The 15,053-nt window shown below is 46.6% G+C and overlaps 2 protein-coding genes across 6 annotated transcripts in view; both read right to left on the bottom strand.

The window, feature by feature from the left end:
* Window positions 1-4,432, bottom strand: part of cxxc5b (CXXC finger protein 5b) — a 12,272-nt gene extending 7,840 nt beyond the window's left edge. Inside the window, exons 1-2 of one of the 3 annotated variants that reach the window (XM_042062050.1) lie at window positions 4,341-4,432; window positions 1-1,067 (exon numbers count right to left, since the gene is read on the bottom strand). The exon at window positions 1-1,067 is cut by the window's left edge and continues 43 nt beyond it. In XM_042062050.1, the coding sequence (XP_041917984.1) occupies window positions 1-767 (767 nt within the window). In that variant the 5' untranslated portion in view covers window positions 768-1,067; window positions 4,341-4,432. Of the gene's footprint in view, window positions 1,068-3,388; window positions 3,635-3,684; window positions 4,127-4,340 lie in introns of those variants that run through there. The other 2 variants (XM_042062048.1, XM_042062049.1) reach the window with 2 other exon arrangements.
* Window positions 4,433-8,951: 4,519 nt separating this feature from the next.
* Window positions 8,952-12,805, bottom strand: zgc:110843 (uncharacterized protein LOC541492 homolog). 3 transcript variants are annotated; one of them, XM_042062061.1, is made up of 5 exons: window positions 12,622-12,733; window positions 12,457-12,537; window positions 12,323-12,363; window positions 10,870-11,075; window positions 8,952-9,346 (listed from the first exon to the last, which is right to left on the bottom strand). In XM_042062061.1, exons 3-5 carry the CDS (start codon window positions 12,348-12,350, stop codon window positions 9,257-9,259), a joined length of 324 nt encoding a protein of 107 aa, XP_041917995.1. In that variant the 5' UTR covers window positions 12,351-12,363; window positions 12,457-12,537; window positions 12,622-12,733; the 3' UTR covers window positions 8,952-9,256. The 3 variants fall into 3 exon arrangements, with proteins under 3 accessions (XP_041917995.1, XP_041917994.1, XP_041917993.1); XM_042062060.1 differs by lacking the exons at window positions 12,323-12,363; window positions 12,457-12,537 and having other exon boundaries at window positions 10,870-11,045; window positions 12,622-12,805; XM_042062059.1 differs by lacking the exons at window positions 12,323-12,363; window positions 12,457-12,537 and having other exon boundaries at window positions 12,622-12,802.
* Window positions 12,806-15,053: the final 2,248 nt, after the last annotated feature.

Raw genomic sequence — 15,053 nt, 5'->3', positions numbered from 1 at the left:
CGGAACTTGCAGATCTGGTGGCCGGTCTTGCGGTTGCGGCAGCTGCTGCACTGCTCGCAGTTCACTCTCCGCCTGCAAGGCTCGCAAATCCCGCAGCGTTTGCGCTTCTTCTTGCCGTTGCCATTGGCGACGGCTGACAGCTCGCTCTGGGCCTGCTGGTGGTGCTCGGCAGCGGTGACCCCTGCGCCCCCCCCTATGAACGTCCCGTCGGCCAGGAACACTCCGGCCGGCGTCATGATGAACAGGCCCGGGTGGAGCGGGAAGCCGTTGCCCAGCAACGGGAAGTCCGACAGGCTCCCCACCACAGAGTCCGTCGCCGTGGAAGCGGCCACGCTCTCGAGGTCGCTGGGGGTGACGCCCGTGACGGCGCCCAGGGGCATGGCGGCGGTGTCGGAGGCTGCGCCCCCTAGTGGCATCAGCATTCCAGCCCGCCTCAGGAGCTCGGCCGCCTGCGCCAGGTGGAGGCCGCTGGGCGAGTCCAGCAGGCCCGAGAGCAGTGCCCCCCGGTCCAGTTTCACGCTCCCCGCCGGCACCCTGCCCTGGCCAGGCTCTGCTGACGGCTTGCCTGCCTGGCTGCTGTGGGTGTTGCCGTTGTTAGCGCTGTTAGCGGAGGCTAGTGTTAGCGTGCGCGAGCGCTTCAGGCTCTTGCTGAGGGGCTCGCTGATGATGCCGCTGCGGTTACGGCGCTCTACCATCGACCCCGGGGAGGACGGGGGCAGGTCCACTGCAGTCTGGGGTCCATGGGCTGACCCCCCACTGCCAGACATGGTCCAGCGCGAGAAAGAGAGAGGGGGCAGAGAGAGAGAGAGAGAGAGAGAGAGAGAGAGGGCAGAGAGGGAGAGGAAAACAAAAAAGAAGAGAGAAACAAAAAGAGAAAATAAATAAAATATAGGACAGGAGAGAGAGAGAAAGAGAGAGAGAGAGGGAGAGAGAGAGAGGGCAGAGAGGGAGAGGGGGGCTGCTGGAGACAACAACAGAGGAAGGGGGTGGTGGTGGGGGGGGGGGGAATACCTGCAGAGACCAGAGATCAGCCAAGACCCCTTACAGCCTCACCCCAGTCCTCATCACTGAAAGAGAGAGACAAAAAGAAAGAAAGAAAGAAAGAAAGTCATTATTCATGACATTTTTTTAATTAACAATTTTGTAATTTTTGGGGTAAAGGCAAATAAAGATATAAGTGGATTTGTCGATATTATGTCCATTTCATGCGCCGTTACAATACAGACCTCTCGTATTTTTAAGTTATAATACACAAGGATGCAATTAAGTTAGTAACTGACTTCACCTGACACTGTCCAATCAAACATGTATAATCATTGTCACTATAGGGAATGATTCACGTTTTTGCATATGACCAAATAACATTATCACATTAAAATCCTCAACAACACAATGACTTCATATCACGCCAGTGCCTAGATCCATATAAACAGACAGGCAGAAAGACAGGCAGACAGACAGGCAGGCAGACAGCAGTTGGAGTATGCTGTTGGCCTTGCCTGACCTCTGATCACGCACATCAATCCAAAATATTGTGTATTTTGGTGAGTGTGTTTCTGTATGTGGCTGGGTGTATGAGTGATCTTCTCTGCTTGACTACAGGAAACTGTGTGTGTGTGTGTGTGTGTGTGTGTGTGTGTGAGAGCATGTGTAGAGTGCTGTCAGTGTATTTTTTATTGTGACTTTTGTGGTTTTCTATGGTGCTGGTGTGTGTTATTGTGTTCGTGTTGTGAGAATCTATGTGTGTATCTTTGTGCATGTGTGTTGCAGTTGTTGTGAGACTGTGTGTGTGTGTGTGTGTGTGTGTGTGTGTGTCCCTGGACCCCCTGCATGAAGCCAAGCCAGAAGCAGAGGCATTCTCATGAGTGTTCCGCTGAGCTGTGACAGACAGACAGCCTGGGGTGTGTGTGTGTGTGTGTGTGTGTGTGTGTGTGTGTGTGCGTGCGTGCTGTGACCGTCAGACAGGCAAGAACACGTTCCACCGAAGCCTGAACGCGAGACCCAGCAGCCGTGGGCTCGGCTGCACAGATCCCGTGCTAAGCCGAGTGAGAAATCCTCACACACACACACACACACAGACACACAGACGCACACTGACACCTTTTTCAAATGCACACCTTTGAGCACGCAAGCACTTCAAACAACATTTGTGTCAGTGGTCCAATTACGGACTGATCATCATGACAACATGCAACTCTACTGGCCCACTGTGCTGGAGAGAAAGATCTCCCTGGCGTCAAATAATCAGCGTGTTCCCTCATCAAATTACTACTGACTCTCAGTAAAACTAAAAAATATCAGGAAATGTCAATCCGTAATCACAAGACCCCGTGACAAAAAAATTAACGACGCATCACCAAGTAGCCAACATGTGGTCATGATATGGATAACCATCGGTCAGTTCACCATGTCTGGAAGAAAGCGCTGATTGTGTTTTAGCATGAGTCTGACGATAAAGCCCTCATTCAGGTGAGAGAGAGAGAGATCCTGCCGTTCGCGCGCACAGTCCCGCTCCTGCCCGCGGGGAACGTGAGTGATTGACAGCTCTGCAATTAAAGCAACGCTCTTCAGCTCGTGAGATGAGCATATGCAACATGTGGCCATGTAATTCCATACGCTCCGGCCCAGACATTTCCCCCCGACGCGGCGAGACATAAAGTTCATCCACAAATCCCATTACGAAAGCACGAGCACTGTGTCCAGCCTGGTATTGCGGCAGGGGGTCGCGGATATCTTCCGCACGAGAACAACGCATTGCACTGTGGGGACAATAGCGTACGGAAGGTCAATAACGAAGCCACTGAATAGTCGGGCTCGCGCAACGGTATCATTGGCATATGAAACATTAGTGCGATCAGCTGATCAAACAAAGTCATAGCACGCTCACTCGCTCACTCACTCTCTCACCTCGCGCACAGAAAGAGGGGACGGCGTGCGAGTAAACATGCATCCCCCTCACCGTCGGATTCTGTCCTCACCTCACACCGCTCCTGCACACGGCAGATTTCCATCAATCAAAACGCAAAATGCACACGGGGCAGGTGCCAAAAGTTTTCTCACAGCAGTTCGTCCCGATTAAATTACCAATTATTTAAATTAGGCAATACATTTTTGCCACAATTTCATGCTGTCAAAATATGTAATATTCTGCATGTTAATCACCAATTGAATATTATCGCACACACAAAAGAATAGGACACTTTTCACCTCGGCACAGCGCGACGACCCACAAGCACCAATGTCATTATCTGTTTACGGTTACAACACCGACGCCTCGAGAATGACGACGATGACGAGAAAAAACAACAAACAAACAAATGAACTAAACACCAAAAGACCCATGCATGTGGGCCGTTTTCTATTAGAGTTCCACCGCTTGTGTCTCTACCTGTATGTCGGTAAACCACGGCTCAAGACTCGCCGTCACATTTGAAAGTAAAACAAAAATCCCTTTTGTCTCCACTCACTCGCCTGCGACCGGCGTGGCTATGGTGACAGCACTCGGAATGCGCGAGCCCGTCTCTGTGGAGAAAGAATCGGCCATTCTCTCATTTTTTAAACTACTCAACTTCGTCGTCGGGAAGATGTCATTCCAACTTTGAACAGTCCTCAACAAAGTATGATTCCCCCTCCCTTCAATACATCTGCATATTAGCAAACACGGGCCCTTCCACTCGCACCTACCAACACACTGGCGAGCCGAGGGGAGGGCAGCTCCGTCCGAGCGGTCCGGCGGTGCTCCTGCTGCGGAGATTCAGCTTAAAAAAAGAGGCGAAAGAACCAAACCGAACTGATTCCACGGATAGGAAGAGTCTCGAGCATTCCGTTGAAACGAGCTCGCCAGTGAGACAGAACCGCGAGACGCTGTTAAAATGCACTTTGTCCGAAAACGAGCGCGTGGGCTCCTCCAACCTTTCGCTGTTCGCTATCCCACCTCCACATCCCCGCTTGCCGAGGAGAACATGCAAACACATTTCATAGATTTTTGGAGCTTCACACAAAAACCGAAGTGGACTTTCCGCCGTCGTGAGACGCGGAGAAATGACGCACGACAGGTCACGGATCAGCGTTCTAATATCGCCAGGGGTCCGATCCTGACCATTCCCCAACAGCTACATGTATATGTGCAGTTTAATTGAGTCCAGCATGGATATGAGATCTCTAAGTATGGATAGGTTAGAGACAGCCCATTGTTGACACTATTCCGGGCGGCAGTTGGCTGGTCGGGGGCGCGGGCTTTCTCTATGGCAGACACATGAAGTCATATCTCTTTAAGGCTAAACTTTCCCTCATGCACATTCATGCTTTCCAAGAACTTTGATTTACTCCTTCATTCTTACCTGCATCAGCGGCTGACGCATGGGACGCGCAGGACGCAGCAGGGCGCGGGTGGAAAGGAAATCACTCCTGGCGAACAAGACAAGTGACACCATTGTCAAGATTGACTATTCAAAAGATGAAGGGATATTTAATCAATTACATTATTTACTTCCTTAATTATATATAAAATGCCATAGAATACCCACGCAGCCATAAAGAGCTCGAATTGAAATGGCCATGTAGAAAGATAGCCTGCAGCATCTGATGTCCGCAATAATCTCCAAATAAACATCCTCTTGCATTATTAACTAATTACAACAGCCAAATTAATTGTTAATTAGCACAGTTAATAATGTAGTGATGCCATATGAACACACAGCCATTCAGGTTACCATTTATCTGTGATTGGCTGGCTGCAGTCTACGTTTGGCTAAATTAATTGTCATTGGCCCTATAGTTCAGATTGTCACTAATTAGCATCTATGTCTCATTAATTGTATGGAAAATAGGCTACAGGGATTTCTGCAAAAGGTAGACCACATGGACAGCTTGTGCAGCCGACCTGTAACGTCTCGGTGTATCAGCAGTGACAGCAACTCTAGCACAGGTCCTAGGGTAGACACGTCCGCACGGTCGCTGGCCCGCCTGGTCCGTTGGTCGCTCGCGGCCACTCTTCCTCGCGGACGCAGAGTCCACTCCGCCTCTTGCGAGCGTCCTGTCTGTCTGGCACGCGGCCAACTGAAGTGTGGGGAAGTGACACCGCCAGGGCGGCAGAAATTCTCCTCCGTCTCGGGCTCCTTCCCAATCGCAGGCGCGCGGACATTGGCTGGAAAGTGGAGCAGCTCGTCAGGGAGAATCAATGCGAATCGATCGTGCGGCGCGAGGAGAATGCGGGTTTGGGGAGCGAGAGAGCGCCGTGTCGGTCGCGCGGCGGAGGCTTTTCGGTCCACTAATAACAGCCCAGCTCTCCCCGCTAAAGGCCTACGCGCTTAACGAGTGTGTGTTTAGTGAACACAAAGGTCCATTTTTATTTTGAACATTCTAATTCTAACACAAGCTCAGACATGTTCATATGTGCACCAGGCTTAGACTACATTTCATTTTATTCAGATGATTTATTATTTTCATTCAGGTAACCAACCAAATACTTGTTTGGGGGGATCATTATTCATTTCTATGCACACAAAGTAAGAAGGGGCCCCGAGAGTCTCGCTAATACCCTGATTTCACAGCCTTCACCGGATCCGCTGTGGTTAAGCCCTCGAGCGCCGTGTTGTTTATGCAGCACGCGACGGCCCCAGCTCTCTCGGCGTTGCAGCTCTGTTCCGCCGCGGTGGCTGGGCGCCTGCCCCCCCCCCCCCCCCTTATCTCGCGCGTCGTCCACACACACCGCATTCTCCACAGGCCGCTCCCGACTGTCGTGACCCAGGCCGCATTCTTGCTTTTTTCCTTCTCCCTCTTGGACCTTGCCTCTACAGCATACACACACACTCACTCTCCCAAACACACATGCAGATGTGTGCTTCCTCTGAGGTGATAAGAAACATCAATAAGCACCAATACCAGTTTCAGACCAGTTTCAAATCACTAGTCACCTCCTCAGCTGTGTACAACATTGCTATTTGCAGTCCTGGTGGCATCACAAACACACAGAAATTGAACAGAAGACAGACTCTTTACTTCCCTCAGAACTCCTGTGCCAGTGACTAACCCTCACTCAGCCCCTGAACACACTCGCAAATCTCCTCCTAAAGACCAAAACTTCACCATACAAAGGTGCCATACCTACTCTATGTTCTCTAAGTAAGGAGCCAATGAACTCAGCTGACACAAATATAGCTGTAAAATCCAAAGCTTTGGGAGTCCTTTTCAAGAAGAACTTTTGAGAGATCTCCCTGAGGAGAAAAACTGAGCACCGCTTTATGGTTTGAGATTTGTGTGTGTGTGTGTGTGCGGTGGAGCAGAGGCAGATCCACTCCAGGGTCTGTGGCTATCAGTGTTTTAGAGTGTTCTTGCCTGTGGTGAGCAGGCTTCAGTACTGCATGCTGCACTGCTGAGCTCACTCACCCAGGAGGACGCGGCTTTCACCGAGCACACCATGCCACGCCACACCGCTCACAACACACACACAACACACCATGGCCTGCCTCGCTGGCTCTTCTCTTAATAAGTGTGGATCTATATATATATTTGCCAGTGTGTGAGAGTGTGAGTGTGTGTGTGAGTAAGTGTGTGAGTGTCTGTGAGAGTGAGTGTGTGGTTCCAGTCAGGCTTCGCATCTGTCTCTCATGTTTTCTCTCCTGCGGCAAGAGAACGACTCGGGGCTCATGTGTGCGTGTGTGTGAGGGAGAGAGTGTGTGTGTGTGTGTGTGTGCTGCGCGTGTGTGGCGGGGGTGTTGGATTAGCGTCACATGGTCTGGTCCGGCAGTCCAGACACATGACCCCCTTCACCACAGGAGAGCATAAAGCCCACTTGAAAGACGACAGAAAAAGAGGGAGAGAGAGAGGGAGAGAGAAAGACAGAGAGGGGACTCAGAAAGAGACAGAGGGAAGAAGGGGAGGGGAGGGTAAGAAAGTAAAAAAAAGAGGGGATGAAAGGAGGGAAAAAAGAGGGAGCAAACGTACGTCCGGTTTCTCAGACGCTGTGGAATGCCATCAGCCAGCTCCCCAAACACACGGAAACACTGCTGAGCGTTTCCCCGGAGACCTGCTCACACTCCTTCTTCCCCTCGCTCTCTCATCCCTCTTTCCATCCCTCACCATCTTTAGGTCTCTCTCTCTTTTGCTCTGTCCCCCCTTTCTCTCTCTTTCTTTCCCACTCTTTCAGCCTCTCATTCCTGCATGTCTTTGTGTGGCGCTATGTGCCAGGCCTTCCCTCGCTCCTACTTCCCTGCTTTTTCAGCCTCCTCCAGGTGCTCTCTCTCTCTTCTTCTCTCCCCCTCCACCTCTCTCCTTCTCCTCCTCTCACCTCCAAAGAAACTAGCTTTTCTCTCAGGCCTTTGGGGTTCCTGCAGTGAAGCAACTGCTACCCACAGTGCCTCAGGAATCACTCCTCCTCTCTCTCCCTCTCTCTCTCACACACACACTTGCAGCTGTGGAAATGACATGAATAATTAATATGGAGAGAGGTGCGGGAGCTCTGAATGGACTCCCCCTGGACATCGAACACCTTACCTATAAAACACTAACACGCACACACACACACAATTACTTGTAAAATATGAACACCTATGAGGGTTTCCTTATGCTCTCTGTACTTGGCCTAAAAATCTCACACTTAAAAATTAGCTCAGTTGACAAGATAGCCTACACATGTATTAGGATACTCAAGTGTGCTAACCATTAATATCAAAATGGCTATAGTCTAACTGTGTATCAGTGAACATTAAAACACTGAATCAGTAAAAACCTGACACGGTTAAGAACCAAGCTTTGGTTAGTTAAGGTGTCAATGTAGGTGAAATCACACACACAGACACACACATAATAGAGAGGAGATCTGACAGAGGCAAGATCACAACTGCCATCTAGTGGATGCAAGAGGAATATCTTGGATTCTGATACAAGGAGTCTACTCCCTGCATTACTTTACAATAAAAGACAAAACAGGACCTTGAAAACAGGAAAAGGCCTCATTGAATAAGTTGGAATGGTTCATCCTAAATGTGATTGTTTTTAGAATGGTTAACACCAACAGTGGAGCTGCTGGACAGAGAAAGCCAAAGCAACTAGAGACAAAAATTTATTACAGACATCTCTTCCCTGGATACAGGACAACATAGATCACCATTCAGTGTTTCCCATACATTGACTTATTTGTGGCGGCCTACCACAATATCAACATGGACCACTACATAATGATTTCCTGATTGTACTAAATTGTGCTTAAATCTGGTTAGAATTATAACCACACTGCACTAATTTGTTAAAAACTGTTGCATTTAAGTTAATTTTGCAAACCTACCACCACAAATAGAGTTCAATTCTGTGGGAAACACTGCCATTACAGTGACAATGCACACATAGAATGTAGCAGAGGAAAGGACTTGATCACGTGCCTTCGAAATGCAGCTGTGACAGTATAACCCGGAAGTAGATGAGCTGGAAGTAGATGACTCTCCATCAGATCCGGCCTTCATCGGGTTCAGGTCTTCAGCTGGCTGAAAGCCCAGTCCCCTGGCAACCGTCACATCGGGTCACTTTAGCTCCTTGGGGGACCCTCATGGTCAGATGGGTGAGTGGGTGGTCGAGTTTGATGAGAATTGCATTTATGTGTGTTGTTCTTGTATCCAGTGTAAGTGTGTGTGTGTGTGTGAGAGAGTGTGTGTCAGTGTGAGTGTGAATGTGTGCATAATTGACCTACTGTAGGATGTAACCGTCCATGCACATCTGGGGAAATATGACCATATTTGAGTGTAAGATGTGACTGATCTAAACTGTATTTGATCCCTGCCGCTTCGGAGCTGGTGTATGTTATGTGTGTTATTCATAGTGCTGTGGCTGTTTCTGATCCATGTGCTTTAAGAGTTGACTCTGATTTATTTGTTGATATATTTGTCTGAGTGTGTCACTTAATGTGCGTGTATAAGAAAGGTAAAGAGAGACTATTTCTTTGTGTGTGTGTGTGTGTGTGTGTGTGTGTGTGTGTGTGTGTGTGTGTGCACCGAAGCATCTCATCTCTGTCTCAGCACTGGACCCTTATTCTGCTTGTCTACACATATGGACGCCGTGGTCATCCCACATATGAAAGTCCCACTTACATAATAAGGCGATAATGTCTTTGGCTATGGAATCTGAGGTGCGTTTCAAGCAAATGCACAGATTATTTCTAATTAATTTATCTGATATTGGCCAAGGAAAAGCAGCTGTCACACACACACACACACACACACACACACACACACACACTCTCAATTCTGTAGCACTAACGGGCGAGTTAGGCGTCCTTCTTCTTGATGATCAGAGGGCCCACATTATCACCAGTCTCTTCATTGTGTTTGGTGTGTGAGCCATCGCAATAGGGAAACTGCAGAGAAAAATACACCAACACACACACACACACACACACACGCACGCACAAACAACAACAAACATATCAGAATCATATCAGCACTATTATGGCATATGACATATCTACCATGAAGAAGCCGATTAACAATCAATCTTGTGTGTGTTCATAGGAAACTTACACTCACACTTACAGTCAGAGACACAACACACTTCTGAAATACTCCACACAAATGAGCACAGTGTACCTCACAGATACATGTACATAAACATACACACACACACACACACACACACACACACAGAGTCAACTCTATACAGCACCCTGTACCTAAATATAACTTTGTGGATGACTAATCACCACATTAAGTAAAGCACACTTCAGTATCTCCTCAAAGGCATTAGCTATCAAACCCATTACACAGTGAAACACCACTGATGCTCAACTAGTCTGGGCTCTTTGTCCATGGTCACAAGTTCTGTTATTACAACTGGGCTTAAACAATGCAGTGTTTCCTGAAACCATAAACTGGTCCATAAAATAAAACCATGACTAAGAAACAGAATAATAATAATAATAATAATAATAATAATAATATGTTTATTGTAGGCTATTGACTTTGTAATGTAGGCTAATGTTTCAATATTGTTGTGAGTCCCTTTGGATAAAAGCATCTGCCAGGTTACATAAACATAATCATAAACATAAAAGCCATAGTTTTAGGAGAACAATAACATAAAGCTAACAGACAGAACTAATGAAACTATACTGTGGCTCGTTTTTGAAAGGCATTTTTATTTTGTGTTTGTGTTAGTTTGTGTATTTTATGGATTGTACTGTTGCATACCCTTTAACCTTATTATAGATGAACTGTCAGTGTTTAACAGCCCTGGATTGATTACATTGATCTAGTGCATAAACCTAACCTCAATCCAGATTTTATGCAATTTCATGTCAATAGGCTATCATTACTTTTTGTTACACGTGGTTAACTGTGCAATTACACTGGCTTTGAGATGTTCAAATGTGGCTTAATTACAAGCTGCCCGCCTCAGTGTTTGGAAACGGGAATTTCAAACACTCTAAGCTGCTGTACAGTGTATGGAAATCGTGTAAATTCCCTGCACTTCATTATGGACAAGTCAGTGAATAACATTTATTCTCCCATTGGGAGTTAATATTCAATAAATACTATCAAAAAAACATACAGTATGTTGAAGTCATAGTGTCTTCATGAAATTGACATTTAAATGTCTATGGCTGGCATAGTTTGACAAGTGCATTTACACGTGTGGCTCACAGCATGCATGGGTCTGAATTCCAAATCTAAATCACAAAACTAAGGTCTGAGTGTAGGCAACAGTATAGGTCTATTTTCTGGTCCTAGACTGAAAGAAAACTTCAATGAAAATTTCCACTGAAAACAGCTAGGACTTGGCTTAATCCATGAATGAAAAACTAGTCCTAAGTGTAGGCTACAAATGGCAATCTGTGTTTGTTGCTTGTGTGCGTGTGTGTGTGTGCTTTGCGTATGTGGATACCTTCTTAGATCTCCAGCAGCGGCAGTAGACCGCTTTGGAGCCGATGTCCTCCATGTCGAAGCTATGCACCACCTTGGGGCTGTCCTTGTTCAGGGTCAGATTCACCTTCCCCTTGGAGCAACTGCTGCTCCCACTAAAGTACCTGCTCACCAGGTAGGTACCCACCACTGCGGCCACTGCAACAGGAACGATGGTGGTCAGCTGTTCTGCAAATGCACACACAGAGGCTCTTCTATTAGCCTTTTATGAGCACACTGAATTACCCGTGTGTGGAATGCTCTAAATAAACTTGACTTGACTTTTATATTCTACCCTGATCTTTTACTTTAAGATGTCTACACCAGCAGTTCTCTCTGATACCGAGGCACACTGGTGTAGCCTACCGTTACGTATAGGTGCACCATGGAATTTTGAGGAACCCAGTGTGTTTTTATACAGGCTCATGAAATATGCTTTTTTAAAGGCATAAATGACACAGCTTCTTAATTAAATAACTCAGTCACCATCATGTGAGCATATCCCTATCGCTGTGGTCTCAGCTTGGTTGGATCTCTGGTGTGCTTTAGCCCCAAAAAGGTTGAGAACCTCTGATCTACACCACCGAAGACAATAAAAGATTTGTGAAAGTCAATATAATTTATGAACAGTCTATGTCCATTAGTAGGCTGTTAAGAGGGTTCTGTGTGTGGAATGCAATCTAATCTTTGCAGCACAGCCACAGCCTAATCTGAGATGGTATGTTGATAGGCCTAAGTAACGTGCAACTGGGTCAACTCCTCCAACAGCCAATGGACCTATGTTCCATTTCACCCATCACGATTTTAACCAAAGGTGATATTTCCAGAGACACTCTTGTTGACTCTGTCTAGCACGGCCTCAGATGACCTTTGTGTATGAAACTGGATACAGGGATTCCACACACTATCCATACCCTCCACACGGGTTCGCTGCTGTGCACTGGATAATGCTACAGCCCGTGTGTGAAACACGCGTCTCCTTCATCTTATTCTGCAGTTTAAGGTTAAACGAAAATTGTATGTGCCATTTCAAGACAGGAATATCCGGAATACTCCGTCTGACGGTAAAAATTCGCGCGAGAGCTATCCCATGCGCCGTCCACGAGAAATCCGGGTTACCGCTGATCTGGGTTAACGCGAGTAATTCATCCTATAGCGTAACCATGGCGACAAGGGTCTAGTCAGGTGCGTTACACGAGTTTCCTAAAACGCGCGGTCTCTCTTTTGGCACAGTAGCCTTTCCCTGTGGTGGTCAGGCCGCGGATTTTGTCTATATCGCCTCCAGCCACTCCCGGAGCTTTAGGGCTTAAGAATCACGCAGATGTATGGCAGCTATAGGCCTAGGCTACTATGTGAAGGAATAGGATGCAGCACCGTCTGTAACTCAATAACAGACATCAGTGTTGCAGCGAGACAAAGTTTAACACCACTCACACCTTCGCTCTTGTAGGCGCCATTCTCCATAGGTCATGTTAGGCTATGTAGTGGAAAGTGGAACCATAGTTTAGAGAATATATCGGACATAAGGGGTAATTATGCTATTGTTGAAGTGCAGGTTCTGTTGACCCACCGCAGGTCAACAAACTGACTTCTGTTTATTCCGCCCAGATGCGTCAGGGTCACCAAATAGTTGATCATTCATGGCTGCCCTCTGGAAAATATAAACAGTCACCCGAACAGTAGGCTACTTAACTTAATAGCAAGCAGGGTAGTTTAAACAGTTAGAAATCCCTACCTTTAGAAACTCTGAATCCTGAGGTGCCCGCAGGTGAGGGTAGGGTAGGGAGAGGCGGAAAAGGCGGCGATGCCATCCTGTTTTGCTTTACAACACAATAAGAAATTGGTTTACAACAAGGTCAGTAAACGACAGATCTGAACCTTGTCCTTATCCAGCTTGTGGCGACGGGACCTGACTCAGCAGCGTCACAGGCGAACTGACCAATAGGGACAGAAGCTTGGACGGATCGCGTTGCGCGCATATCAGAGCGCATTGTTGAAGGGACTTGGAGCCGTTCAAATAAAGTCCGAAGTGATTATCCAACCAACCACTGAAAACACGAAGTAGCCTTAAAAAATGTTCTAGCATTTGCAAGTGGACCTAAATCAGAACATAGGATAAAGTCCTGCTTACTCAGAAATAGCTCAAGATGCCTAATTAGGTTACATCTTTCCGTTGCTCTCAACTACCTGAATGAATGGTGACAGTCATACCTTCCAACAGGTGAAATGGTGTTCTACCCTCTGAGCCAGTGGTTCATGTAGGCTAAAATTTGAATTTGGCTCTCAACCGGTGTACCGATAGCATGACGAGCCAGACCCACAGCCCGGGCAGCTGCCGTTAGGGTGCGTCTAGATTTATAGGCTAGTGTACCGAGATGTGCAGTGGAATTGTGAGGAACCCAATGCGTTTTCATACAGGCTCATGCAATTGGCGTAATGTATACTTTTAAATGTATCAATGACCTCCCTTCTTAACATAAACGGTTTAAGGTAGTCCTAAAGTGCATCAATGACCACGCTTCTTAATTTAAACGGTTTGTAGGTAGGCCTAGTCATAAAGTGGCCTGATGATCTATCACGCAGCTCAATCAATATCGCGAGCATCGCTGCTAGTCTCAACACATGAGCACTAGATAAAATGAGCATAAGAATCACCTGTTAGACTATAATAATGTAAGACATAGACCACTTTATAATTAGTAACCATAAATTGGTTTGCCTTAGCCCCAAATAGATTGAGAACCTCTGCCCTATGCTATGCGAAATTAAATGATCATGTTACACTTGAGAACAGTACCAGACAATTAAGTGCACATTTGAACAGACGAACTGGCAACAAGCAACGGCATAGTAAAAGCAGGAGCTCAGAGCTCACTTAGTCGTTAGGCAAGAGCAATGTCAAGTGGCTGAGATTAACAGTAACCTCATTGCAATTGCCTTTCAACCAAAATTCCGCGAAGTGTCCCACAACCGTCTTTGTTTTGATACGTTTTCATTTTTTGTGACACCAAACAGTGCCACCTCCTGTCCAATCACAGGTTTTCAAGTGGACAAATGAATAATAACAATAATAAAAAAAAAACTTTTATAACATGAATGACTAAAACCAATAGTAATTTTCACATTCAAGGGCAATTAAATATTTACACAATGGGATAGTGACATTTAAGGAGCAAAATATGACCCTTATTTCCCAAAACAATCCTTTAATTGAACCCTTACTGTAACAAGATTCTCAATTTCACATTTAAAGGCTGTATCAGCATGGCGGGGTCACTTCTGATGACGTTCAAACAGAGCTGAACCTGAACGCGCATCTCGTCGGTTATTGGTTCTAACATTTTTTTTTTTTTTTTGCCTTTGCGTGGTTGGCAACACTTGTTGTTAGCAATTAGCTTAGCAAAAGCCTACAGAGACACGTTTTTTTGACGGCCTGCTTATGGGGCAGGCAGCTAGCGGATCATTAGGAACGATTAGATGAATGTGATCCATTTATGTTTGGGCTTTTTTGGGGTCTGCAATCGCTGATACAACCTTTAACGAGATAAATAATTCCCAGCAAAATCAAAAACATTTATTCTCCCTAAATATTTTGGTGTTGGCGTCATAGGCCTCTGAATCAGAATTACACCAGGGAAGAAAACACAGACTCATCAAAAGTAACCCAAGCATCTGAAGACAATAAGACTTTAGTAATCATTTTATTACACAGTTTTTAATCAACACACAAAGCCCGATGGAGCTTTCCGGTAATTAAATATACAGAGTTGTGTATGTGTGTGTGCGTGCGTATGTATGTATGTAAATGTGTGTTTGGAGGTGGTCCTCTGCTGGAGGGGTGGGATTGGGGGAACAGGGGGCAGGGGCGAGGGGAGGGGGGTCAGCGCGCACCCCCACAGCCGCATGTTAGCTTCTAAAACAAAAACACCACCTAAGGCTCAAGAGCCAACCAGAGAACACAAGGACTCAACTAAAGAAGGGCTTAAATAAACTGGTCCACATCTCGCCTGTTTGTGTGTGTATGTTTGTGCATGTGTGTGCACGTGTGTGAGTGAGGGAGAGTATGTGTGTATGTGAGGGTAAGGGGTAGGAAAAGGTTGTGGGGGAGGGGGGGAATGGAGGAGAGACAGTCATGGTTATGGTGAATGGAAAAACAAATATTTATAT

This window comes from Alosa sapidissima, chromosome 14 (genome assembly GCF_018492685.1).
Source record: "Alosa sapidissima isolate fAloSap1 chromosome 14, fAloSap1.pri, whole genome shotgun sequence".
Lineage (NCBI taxonomy): Eukaryota > Metazoa > Chordata > Actinopteri > Clupeiformes > Clupeidae > Alosa > Alosa sapidissima.
The sequence above is the reverse complement of the archived record's forward strand: the minus strand, read 5'-3'. Positions and strand labels throughout refer to the sequence as shown.

Coding starts and splice junctions, on each gene's coding strand:
- zgc:110843 (XM_042062059.1), bottom strand. CDS start 12,697: ATGGCATCGCCGCCTTTTCCGCCTCTCCCTACCCTACCCTCACCTGCG. Junction 11,076..12,621: donor AGGATTCAGAGTTTCTAAAG/GTAGGGATTTCT, acceptor GTGCATTTGCAG/AACAGCTGACCACCATCGTT. Junction 9,347..10,869: donor GCTGCTGGAGATCTAAGAAG/GTATCCACATAC, acceptor TTTTCTCTGCAG/TTTCCCTATTGCGATGGCTC.